Source organism: Lithobates pipiens, unplaced genomic scaffold (assembly GCF_037356315.1).
Source record: "Lithobates pipiens isolate NorthernLeopardFrog02 unplaced genomic scaffold, aLitPip1_a1.2 Scaffold_18, whole genome shotgun sequence".
Classification (NCBI taxonomy): domain Eukaryota; kingdom Metazoa; phylum Chordata; class Amphibia; order Anura; family Ranidae; genus Lithobates; species Lithobates pipiens.
Genome location: NW_027507758.1, coordinates 319,125,674 through 319,137,741, shown reverse-complemented (window position 1 = coordinate 319,137,741; position 12,068 = coordinate 319,125,674). Strand labels below are relative to the sequence as shown.

The following is a 12,068-nucleotide window of genomic DNA, read 5'->3' as shown; positions in this document are numbered from 1 at the left end:
TACTTTCTCTTATTCTTTCTCTCCCTTTTTCTTTGTTCCTCCCTTTCTTTTCCTCTCCCTTCCACCATGTATTCTCTATTTTTATTCCTTCTCTTACTCCTTGGTGGGGGGGGGGGGGGTGGAACATCCCAGGATTTGGTGACCCCTGGCAAATCATCATTCGACCCCCAGGTTGAGCACCAGTGGTGTGGCGGAAACAGTAAGAAAATCGCGGCTTGCACCAAAAAAAGTAAAAAAGACGTGTACAATCTTTCATGGCCCAGACTTGTGATTCAGACCTGGGCCGGAATTTTTTTTTTGTGACCGGACCTCCTTGAATTTGAATTCACTACCCCTGCTCTATGGGCTTGAGCATGTTACTTTCAACATACACTCTTATGTTCGTATTAATTAGAGTGTGACAAATTGGGGTCCACTATGGGCACAGTCTGCACTTCAGTTTCAAGCATTCAGTGGTGTACTGTTACGATTGATAAAAAGCTCAAATGCTGTTGTCATGCAGATATGCAATCAATTCATATCTGAAAATCAGAAATATGCCTCTTTATGAGAAAGAAATCATGCATAGTGCTATCAAACCCATTAAAAAATTGTATGCAACAGCAAAGAAGAAGTGCGTTACTTGGAAGATTCAGTCCAGGCTCTTGGTCCTTATTGCTTTGCACAGTGTTTTAGAAATTGTTAAACAAAATATGATCGCAAGATATTACAATCGTGTGGCAGTAAACAAAATAATTTTCTATGCAAGCTCAAAAAAGTGAATAACTTTGTGGAACAGTTCCACTGCAATTTTAAATAATGGACATTTCTTTACTGTTGAATCTTATCTTGTGCTTGATAATTCCAGTACTTGTTTTGCAATTGGCAGGTTTCTGTCAGTTGCTCGTGATCGTGCTGCTATTTGCAGGGATTGAGAAGTCAAACTGGGGCATTTAGTTTTCATCAATATAGTTCCTGACCATTTTGTGGCAATACCAGCTTCATCCCTCAAGAATAAATGTGTGTTTATTAAAACAACAAATGCGCACTACGCTGTAGTGGGCTTGCCAACAAATCTGTATGACTGTAATGGATGATGTCCAAATATGAGAGAAGAACCCCACTCCGGAGTGTGGCTCTTCTCTTATATATGGAATTATTGCATGTCAGGCTAGCTGGCACCTAGTAAACAGAAAAGATCCTAGGACTGTGAAGGTTCTCAGTCATCCAGGTCATGGTATATCTGTTAAAAAATAAATCAAGGCAATTGTACTTGCTGTATTTTTCTTGAAGACATTTTTTTGGACATCCAACAAGCTTTCTCAATTCAGAATGACTTGTACAGAAATTCTCTGAGAATGGAAAGTAGATGTGAGCGGTGTATTTTCTTTGTATTAAATGGATGATGTGTTTGAAATCTTATAAAAATAAAATATTTTATTTGAATCTTTTGGTTTTGATTATTTTTAAGTTTTAAAAGAGTAAAACAAACTGTATTAAAATGGGAGTGGGTCTCTTATAAATGTATTCAGGATGTTATCTATGTTATAGGTTTTTTGTTTTTTTACAGCGCTTTCCAAGTAAATTTTACCAAAAATTATTAAACATGTACGCTGAAATGCCTTTATTAGATGTTAAAAAATATCTGAAAGATATATTTAAAAATATATATATATTCCAGTATATTTCTTTGGAAATTACATTTTTGGAATGCATTTACAAATATATTTAAATATATATGTTGAAATACCTTTTTTATTTATTAAAATGTCTAAAAAAAATTTTTTTAAATACATTTTAAAATATATGTCTTTGAAAATACATTTAATCTACATTTTTGGAATGCATGTACATATATATTAAAATATACAGTGGTGTGAAAAAGTGTTTGCCCCCTTCCTCATTTCCTGTTCCTTTGCATGTTTGTCACACTTAAGTGTTTCGGAACATCAAACCAATTTAAACAATAGTCAAGGACAACACAAGTAAACACAAAATGCAATTTGTAAATGAAGGTGTTTATTATTAAAGGTGAAAAAAAATCCAAACCGTCATGGCCCTGTGTGAAAAAGTGATTGCCCCCCTTGTTAAAACATACTATAACTGTGGTTGTCCACACCTGAGTTCAATTTCTCTAGCCACACTCAGGCCTGATTATTGCCACACCTGTTCACAATCAAGGCATTACTTAAATAGGAGCTGCTTGACACAGTAAGGTCCACCAGAAGATCCTTAAAAGCTACACATCATGCCGAGACCCAAAGAAATTCAGGAACAATTGAGAAAGAAAGTAATTGAGATCTATCAGTCTGGAAAGGGTTATAAAGCCATTTCCAAAGCTTTGGGAATCCAGCGAACCACAGTGAGAGCCATTATCCACAAATGGCGAAGACATGGAACAGTGGTGAACCTTCCCAGGAGTGGCCGGCCGCCCAAAATTACCCCAAGAGCGCAGCGACGACTCATCCAAGAGGTCACAAAAGACCCCACAACAACGTCCAAGGAACTGCAGGCCTCACTTGCCTCAGTTAAGGTCAGCGTTCATGCCTCCACCATCAGGAAAAGACTGGGCAAAAATGGCCTGCATGGCAGAGTTCCAAGGAGAAAACCACTGCTGAGCAAAAAGAACATCAAAGCTCGTCTCAATTTCTCCACAACACATCTTGATGATCCCCAAGACTTTTGGGACAACATTCTGTGGACCGATGAGACAAAAGTGGAACTCTTTGGAAGGTGTGTGTCCAAGTATATCTGGCGTATAAGGAACACTGCATTTCATAAAAAGAACATTATACCAACAGTAAAATATGGTGGTGGTAGTGTGATGGTCTGGGGCTGTTTTGCTGCTTCAGGACCTGGAAGACTTGCCGTGATAAAAGGAACAATGAATTCTGCTGTCTACCAAGAGATCCTGAAGGAGAATGTCCGACCATCTGTTCGTGTACTCAAGCTGAAACGAACTTGGGTTCTGCAGCAGGACAATGATCCTAAACACACCAGCAAGTCCACCACCGAATGGCTGAAGAAAAACAAAATGAAGACTTTGGAGTGGCCTAGCCAAAGTCCTGACCTGAATCCTATTGAGATGTTGTGGTATGACCTTAAAAAGGCCGTTCATGCTCGAAAACCCTCTAATGTAACTGAATTAGGACAATTCTGCAAAGATGAGTGGGCCAAAATTCCTCCAGGGCGCTTTAAAAGCCTCATTGCACGTTATCGCAAACGCTTGGTTGCAGTTGTTGCTGCTAAGGGTGGCCCAACCAGTTATTAGGTTTAGGGGGCAATCAATTTTTCACACAGTATATTTAAAATTATATGTTTAAATCTATTTTTTTAGATGTTCAAAAATATCTGGAAAATATATTTAAAAATATATATTTTTAAATATATGCCTTTGAAAGATATATTTTATTTCTAAATATATTGGAAATATCTTTGTCTTCCATATGGAAAGTTAATCCCCTGCAATGGTTTACAGCAAAGAAGAAACATGGCTTGATACTAAAGGAGTAGAAGCTGTTCATTTACTTTATTCAAAACACCTAAAATGAACACAGACTACACAAAAACAATTATCCAATAGTTAATAATGTGGTTAGTCACATTCTACCCTCCCCCCACCCCCTCAAGAAGGGGCACAGGTGGGCCAAATCTAAATGATATAAACATAGATATATGAATAGCCCACATATTTTGCTCAAATGGAAGGCAGGATAGGATGAATCTGTAAAGAAAATTACTTAAGATTGGGGCCCCAAATGATATAAAATAAACCCCCAGAAGGGGATATTAAAGGCTAGGCTCAGAGACCAAAATCAAGGGACGTTTTTCAAACAAAGAGACGAGAAGAGTTCCCCAATTTTACTTAGTTCACTAAAAAATACACAAGAAATATAAACTCTTGGTCAAATCATAGACTAAAAAAGTTATTTAGAAACCATTTAAAGAAAAAGGAATACAAGACATTCTTACCATCATCATGTCCTCACGTAGTTAGTGATTATATGTGTGGTCATGCGGACATGAAAGGGAAAGAATTAAATCACCAACTGTGTCCCCACCCTTTATATTCTCTGTGTCCCCCCAAGAACCGCCCCCTCCACCGTTGGAGTAGTGAGAAAATCCTGCCAATATGTCAGCCAGGACAAAACTACCAGGGGGGAGGTTCTCTCCTCACAAGTGCGGGGTAAGTGGCAAGACACTGCTGCCATCCGCCATATGGAAGGGACCGAACCTGAAGCCACATCACCAGAAGATAGAACCCCATCTGTGCTTCACAGAGCAGCGAAATCGAAGGCCAGAAGCACAAGCAAAACCCATATCCAGGTATCCAGGCCAGGGCAAACCTGTGAGTAGCCATACAAGTGGGGACAAAGGTTGGGCAAGGAAAAACAACCAGACCCAACCATCAATCTCCCACATATACCCACTAAGGATGAGCCGAACACCCCCCTGTTCGGTTCGCACCAGAACCTGCGAACAGACCTAAACTTTGTGTGAACTTTAGAACCCTATTAAAGTCTATGGGACTTGAACGTTCACAATCTAAAGTGCTAATTTTAAAGGCTAATATGCAAGTTACTGTCCTATAAAGTGTTTGGGGACCCGGGTCCTGCCCCAGGGGACATGGATCAATGCAAAAAAAAGTTTTAAAAACGGCCATTTTTTCAGGAGCAGTGATTTTATTAATGATTAAAGTGAAACAATAAAAGTGTAATATTCCTTTAAATTTCGTACCTGGGGGGTGTCTATAGTATGCCTGTGAACGGGCGCATGTTTCCCGTGCTTAGAACTGTCCCTGCACAAAGTGTCATTTCGCAAGGAAAAAAAGTCTTTTAAAATCACTTTCCATTATCGGCTCCCGTAATACAGAGAACACTCAATGAGTGTTCTCTGTATTAGCCGACAATTCATTCATTGATTAAAAAAAAGCGTGGGGGTTCCCCTAAATTCAATTACCAGGCCCTTCAGGTCTGGTATGGATATTAAGGGGAACCCCGCATCAAATAAAAAAAAAATTGACGTGGGGTCCCCCTAAAAATCCATACCAGACCCTTTATCCGAGCACGCAACCTGGCAGGCCGCAGGAAAAGAGGGGGGACGAGAGAGCGCCCCCCCCCTCCTTAACTGTACCAGGCCACATGCCCTTAACATTTGGAGGATGCTTTGTGGGTCTGTGACCCCTCAAAGCACCATGTCCCCATGTTGATGTGGAGAAGGGCCTCATCCCCACAACCCTCGCCGGTGGTTGTGGGGGTCTGCGGGCGGGGGGCTTATCAGAATCTGGAAGCCCCCTTTAACAAGGGGACCCCCAGATCCCGGCCCCCCTGTTTGAAATGGTAAGGGGGTACAAAAGTACCCCTACCATTTCACAAAGAAAGTGTAAAAATGGTTAAATAAGACAAACACACCTTTGAAAAATTCCTTTATTAAAAATAAAAAAAATAAAAAAATGATTCCAGCGGTGGTAATCCACTCTTGCTATCCACTGACGGATGATCATCTCTCCGGGGTCCAGCGATGGCTGATCTGATCCAGCGACAGGTGATTTTCAGTCCAGCGCTGTCCAAACATCCGTCTTCTGTCTCCACTGCGGAGACACTGCGGGGATTCCAGCGCTGACGTTTCTTATATTAGGAGGGCGGGGCCACCTTTCACCTGACCCCGCCCCCTCTGACGCTGATGAGGGAAGCCATGGGGTTCCCCAGTGAGGTATGGGTGACCCCGCCGCCCTCTGATGTAACACAGGTGCGTTACATAAGAGGGGGGCGGGGTCACTTATATATCACTGGGGAACCCCAGGGCTTCCCTGATTATTAAATTACCAAAAGTATTGGGACACCTGCCTTTATACGCACATTGGCTTCCCAATCTTAGTCTGTAGGGTTCAAGATTGAGTTGGCCCACCCTTTGCAGCTATAACAGATTCAACTCTTCTGGGGAGGCTGTCCACATAGTTTAGGAGTATTTCTATGGGAATGTTTGACCATTCTTCCAGAAGCGCATTTGTGAGGTCCACTAATATGGATGAGAAGGCCTGTCTTGCAGTCTCCGCTCTAATTCATCCCAGAGGTGTTCTTTTGGGTTGAGGTCAGGACTCTGAGCAGGCCAGTCAAGTTCCTCCACCCCAAACTCATCCATTTATGGACCTTGATTGTGCACTGGTGACTCAGTCATGTTGGAACAGGAAGGGGCCATCCCCAAACTGTTTCCACAATGTTGGGAGCATGAAATTGTCCAAAAATGTCTTGGTATGCTGACGCCTTAAGAGGGGCCAAGCCCGACCCCTGAATAACAACCCCACACCATAAATATCCCCTCCACCAAATGATTTGGACTAGTGCACAAAGCTTTACTTAATACTTTTGGTAAAGTAGTGTATACAGTATGATGAGGATTCAACAAAGGCCAGGTACCCTATAGAGAATATAAGAAAAAACCTAGGAAATTCCAAATTCAAAAAAATACATAAGTTGAACTATTTACTAAGTTGGTAGTGAGGGATGCGAAATCTAATTTCATGAAAAAAGGCCAGCTTTGTCAAGAAGTCAGTTACAGGCACTGCAATCACTTTTGAAATATAAAAATCTAGTCATTGAACCATCCGATAAGGGGGGTAATATTGTCGTTATCACACAGGATCAATATGTAGGGATGTGTAAAAGAATTTAGAAAAATACCACTTGGTACCACCTACTATTTCTAATTTTCAACACTCATTTTTTGAGATTATAAATACAGCATATAAGGAGCGACTAATTAGCAAGGACGCAAGATTTTTTGCAGGTTAAACATCCTATAACCCTTACATTTTATGCCTTTCATAAGACCCATAAGAAAAAACAAACCTCCGGTTAGACCAATCATATCTGGTATACAAACTTTGACTCATATAGCGCGTAAACTAATTTTTTGCACCCCCATGTGGAGAGTTTACTTTCATATTTGAAGGACATAATCTACTTATTAACAATTCTTGACAATTTTCTTAGATTAACATTGAGATAGTTGATTCTAATAACAGTGGTGTTGCTAGGGGGGTGCGGTCCGCACCAGGGTGCCACCCACTACAGGGGTGACACCATCTCGAGGGTGACAGAAGCCCTGGCTTCATTTTGCGTTTTTTTTTTCAGCCTGAAAACCCTCTTTCAGTGTGGGGGATATGTACTTAGAGAGAACTATATTTGGTTGAAGGGAGGGCTGTACTGATGGAGGGGGGGTCTATACTTAGTGGAGGGGGGTCTACTGTAGGAAGGGGGTCTGTACTAAGGGGCGACTATAGTTGGTGGAGGGGGGTGACACCATGTTTTACCGCACCGGGTGACACCAACCCTAGTGATGCCACTGTCTAATAAATCAACTATTGTTTTTAGATTTACCATTGCTGTTTTTAGATGGACTTTAATCTATCATCAAAGTTTATATCAAAGCATATTCTCAGTCCTGAAAAAGCGGGATTACCACGAAACACATAGACTGAACACAATACAGCATGTTGAGATACTTTTTGCTTTCAAACGCATTTTGATTGCAGTTAACAAGAAGACCCTTCTTATTGCTTAACCAATTGCTTACCGGGCACTTTCACTCCCTTCCTGCCCAGGTCAATTTTCAGCTTTCAGCAATGTTGCAATTTGAATGACAATTGCTTGGTCATGCTACACTGTACCCAATCGAAAATTTTATAATTTTTTTCACACAAACAGAGCTTTCTTTTTGTGTGGTGTTTAATCACCACGGGCTTTATTTTTTGCTAAACAAACAAAAATAAGACCAAAAATTTTGAAGAAAAAAAAAAAAACGTTTTAAAAGGTTGGTTATAAAATTTTGCAAACAGGTCATTTTTCTCCTTCATTGATGTGCGCTGATGAGTCTGCACTGATGAGCACTGATAAGTCAGCACTGATAAGGCAGCACTGAAAGGTGGCACTGATGAGGCTGCACTGATCAGGAGGAACTGATGAGGCTGCACTGATCAGGAGGAACTGATGGACACTAATGGGTGGCACTGATAGGCAGCACTGAAGGGCATCGATCAGAAAGGAAAAAATACCCTTCATATGTCAAATACAATGCAAAAATGAAAATGATACAACGCACAATAAAAATTGCATTACATTAGTATACTACCATGCACACAAACCTGCACAGTTTTTTACATTCTCTGCATCCTAGAAAATATCTTGTGAGGTAACTTCCTGTTTTCTTGTTCTCTCAGATTTCAGCTCTTTCAGATCCAACTTCACCTGCCGATCAGCAATTGTTCTGTAGTGGGCAGCAAACAGGACACAACCACAGGAGAAAGAGCAAACACAGAGTCCCATCTCCACCATTTCTTCCTCATGAAGCTCGGGCATACCAGCTATACACACTGTACAGGGGAAAGGATGGCAAAGTTATGCAAGTAATGTCATAAAGTCATGAATACTACATGTACAAGATGAATAAATGGCATTAAAACAAAAATACAGCTCAGGACACAGTAAAAATTGTTGTACTTAATTTCTTCAAACAGTTTGTCCAATTTTGAGGCAGCTGTTCCAATTGTTCATATACTGTAAAATAAATTCATCTTTTTTGTTAGCTCTGTCAGGTGACACATAGAGCAGTGGTAATGTCCAAAGTGCAGTTAGGCCTTGTTCACACAAGTGTACTACAGTGTACACCTATGCGAGGGCATAAACTGAACAGGCACAGATGTAAAAAACTCTCCCATTCAGCTCTGACTCGACTGCTGATCCCCTGCTAAATAGAGTGGAATAGCTATGTTAAACAGCCCTTAGGTCAATTTCACATGGGCATACTTATGCATACACCTGTGTGAGGACCGTGGCACCCGTGTGCAGGCAATCCCATTCCTGTCAACTGGGCCGCAGCTGTGTCCCAATTTTAAACCCCCGTGGGAACGTACACTGTGTTCAGGGACCCACACAGATGTCAAATTAGGAGCAGTGGCTTTGTCTGAGTAGCCACTGCATCCCAGTTGACATAAATGGGACTGGCTGCACATGGATGCACAGAACACCTGTGGATCCTGTGCAGGAAAAACACAAACCTCACACGGGTATATGTTTAAACTGGGAGTAAACTTCCATGCATAATTTTTACCTATAGCTAAGCCTATAATAAGGCTTTCCTATGGACACTGTAAATATCTCCTAAACGTGCATCGCATACTAACACATTATGACATTGCCTTGCATATTGCAAAAAAAACCCAAAAAACTGCAGTTTACTACAGCTTTAAGTATGCCCTTGTAAACGAGGCCTAACTTTGATAACAAAGCTATATACAGAGAACATACAAAGAGCCCAATAGAAAGAACACATGTGCTCTTGATCTGAAAACATCTGGTAAGAATGTATTAAAATGTTTGATTGTATGTTCTCTGTAGGCTCCCATCAATGGTTGTCGCTGTGAACCACTCATAAGTAAGCTGGAGAACCAACTGGAAGCCACCAAGGAGGAAATAAAAGCTGAGATTGGCACTGTGCAAGATCAAATGAATGCGAAACTGGGGCAGATGGACAGTAAAACCCAGCACCAGGTGCGATGCTCTTCACTGCTGTGCTGATGTACCCAATCCTAAGGATTTAATAAACATTTGTGAAACCTAGTCAGCTTGTAATAAGTATTTGGTATTGATTGTGTTAGCAGTTTTTGAATACCAAAATAGTTTAGCGTATGCCAAGTCTGAGCAAATTCCTCTAGTACACAATATCTCACTCCCTTTGTTATTGATCTGTGTGCAGCTGCGGGTCTTGGACAAGTTAATGATGGAGCGGATGTCTGCAGAGAGGGTGGAATGTATCTGCCGCCTCCAGCAACAGTCTGAAGTGCAGAAAAATGAAGCTGATAAACGCCAGGTATAAAAGTCTTATAGCTATTTGACACTTTTCAGTTGTTATAGTGCCATAAAATGTGTAAGTAGATGCTGAATACAAGCAAAAGTGCTATAATTTATTCATAGATATATTTATCCTTACCTCAAACTACATGATCTGGGGATCTCTATGCCTCTCATGTGAAGTATGACGCCTGAGCTGGAGGCTTTTTGGGACTCTGTCTCCTTTTCTATCTTAGAGCCCTCCATACATGAAAAGCTTGACTCTACTAATTCACTGGAGGAAGTTCAGGAAGCCATAGGGTAGTTGCAGGGCCGATGGTCTATCCACCGAGTTTTATTCTCTGCATGCTGAACTTTTGGCCCCCAGGCTTTCATACCCGTTTTCTCAGTATCTCTCATTGGACTCTTTCACCAGTTTCTATGGCAGAGGCAATTATTGTGTTGGTGCCCAAACCAGGGAAAGACCCTCAGGAGTGTGCCTCCTACAGGGATCTTTTCTTGCTAAATGTGGATGCAAAGATACTCGCAACAATTTTAGCTACTCAATTCTCTACGGTGTTGGATGATCTGAGCCAAGTGGATCAAACAGGTTTTATGCCTGGGAAGGGCATTAATATTATCAATATTAGATGCCTCTTTCTAAATCTATCTGTCCCTCGTGATAATATGGGTACAAGAGTCATTGCTTTACTTGATGCAGAGAAGGCATTTGATTCAGTGGAGTGCACCTACCTGAGATTTGGTTCGGGCCTGTCTTTCTGCAGTGGCTTCAGTTTCTTTATAGATCTCCTTGGGCCCGAGTGCGTACCAATTCCCAGCTGTCGGACTTGTTTCTGTTACAGAGGGGTACTCGTCAAGGCTGCCCACTTTCTCCTAGTGTCAGAAACCATTAATCAGACCGAGACAGAAGTGCAGAAAAATCACACTAGTTTAATAATAATAAAAGGTAAACAGCAAACATAGTCAGAGTAGAGTTTGGTAACCGGAACGGAGAGACAGACAAGCCAGGACATCAGGGAGCCAGGGATCAGCATACTTCAGGACAAGTCAGGAAATCAGGGAATCAGCGTAGTGGAACATCAAGCAGGATCAGGAACCAGAAGGGACATCAGCCAAGCAAGTCTTTAACAGGTACCGAGGAGAGAGTCTCTGATATGTTGACCTGGAAAAAGGCAGAGGGGATTTGAACTGAACAGCTTAAGTAACTAGGATCAGGAACCAGAAGGGAAATCAGCCAAGCAAGTATTTAACAGTTATAGAGGAGAGAGTCTCTAATATGTTGACCTGGTGAAGGCAGAGAAGATCTGAACTGAATGAATGAATGAATGAAATACTTGTATAGCGCACAATGCGAACTGAATCGCCTCTAGGCGCTGTGGCGAGCTTTGATCATCTGCTAAAAGAGGAAGGTCTTGAGTTTTTTCCTAAAAGCCAGGTGATTTTCTTTCAGGCGGATGTTGATTGGTAGAGCATTCCATAGCCGAGGCCCTTGGACAGCGAATCTCCGATCACCCTTGGATTTATACCAGGCTTTGGGCACGAGGAGGAGGTTTTTGTTGGCTGATCGAAGACTGTGGTTTGGTGTGTAATGATTTATTTTCTCCATTAGGTATTGCGGAGCTTCTCTATGCACGCATTTGTGGGTGAGGCAAAGGGTCTTGAACGTGATCCGATTTTTTACGGTTAGCCAATGTAAGCTCCTCAGCGAAGGAAAGATGGATTCCCCGTTTTTTTTTCCTGTTATCAGCCTTGCCGCCGTGTTTTGGATCAGTTGTAATCGCGCAAGTTGATATTGTGGTAATCCTATGTAAAGCGAATTTGCGTAGTCCAGACGTGAATTAATGACTGTTCCAACTACCACTGCTTTGTCATTCTTTGGGATAAAAGGGATGAGTCTGCGAAGCATGCGCAGCAGATGGTGAGATCCACTGACTACAGATCCTATTTGCCAAGACTCTTCGCTTTGGTCTTTGGGGAGATAGTCTGCCCAAAGACGGTTGGTGGAGACCAGGAGGTTTTGGTTGCGGGCTTATGATTTGGGTGTAAGATAAGAAGCTCTGTCTTTGATTCGTTCAGCTGGAGGGAGTTAGTGGTCATCCAGTCCTCTATTGATTTGAGCCAGTTTTCAAGTTGTTGTTGGTGATCTTTTTTTCCATTGATCCGGAAATAAAGTTGCGTGTCGTCAGCGTAAGAGTGGAAGCAGAGATCTGAGCATCTGATGATTTGAAGGAGTGGGCGAAT

General features: G+C 41.6%; 1 protein-coding gene across 7 annotated transcripts in view; it reads left to right on the top strand.

Annotated features, from left to right (window-relative positions):
* ANKRD6 (ankyrin repeat domain 6) overlaps positions 1-12,068 on the top strand; it is a 322,801-nt gene that overhangs the window by 271,475 nt on the left and 39,258 nt on the right. For all 7 annotated transcript variants that reach the window (XM_077487254.1, XM_077487250.1, XM_077487252.1 and 4 more), the window contains 3 exons: positions 8,198-8,383; positions 9,375-9,527; positions 9,733-9,846. In XM_077487254.1, the coding sequence (XP_077343380.1) occupies positions 8,198-8,383; positions 9,375-9,527; positions 9,733-9,846 (453 nt within the window). The remainder of the gene's footprint in view (positions 1-8,197; positions 8,384-9,374; positions 9,528-9,732; positions 9,847-12,068) is intronic.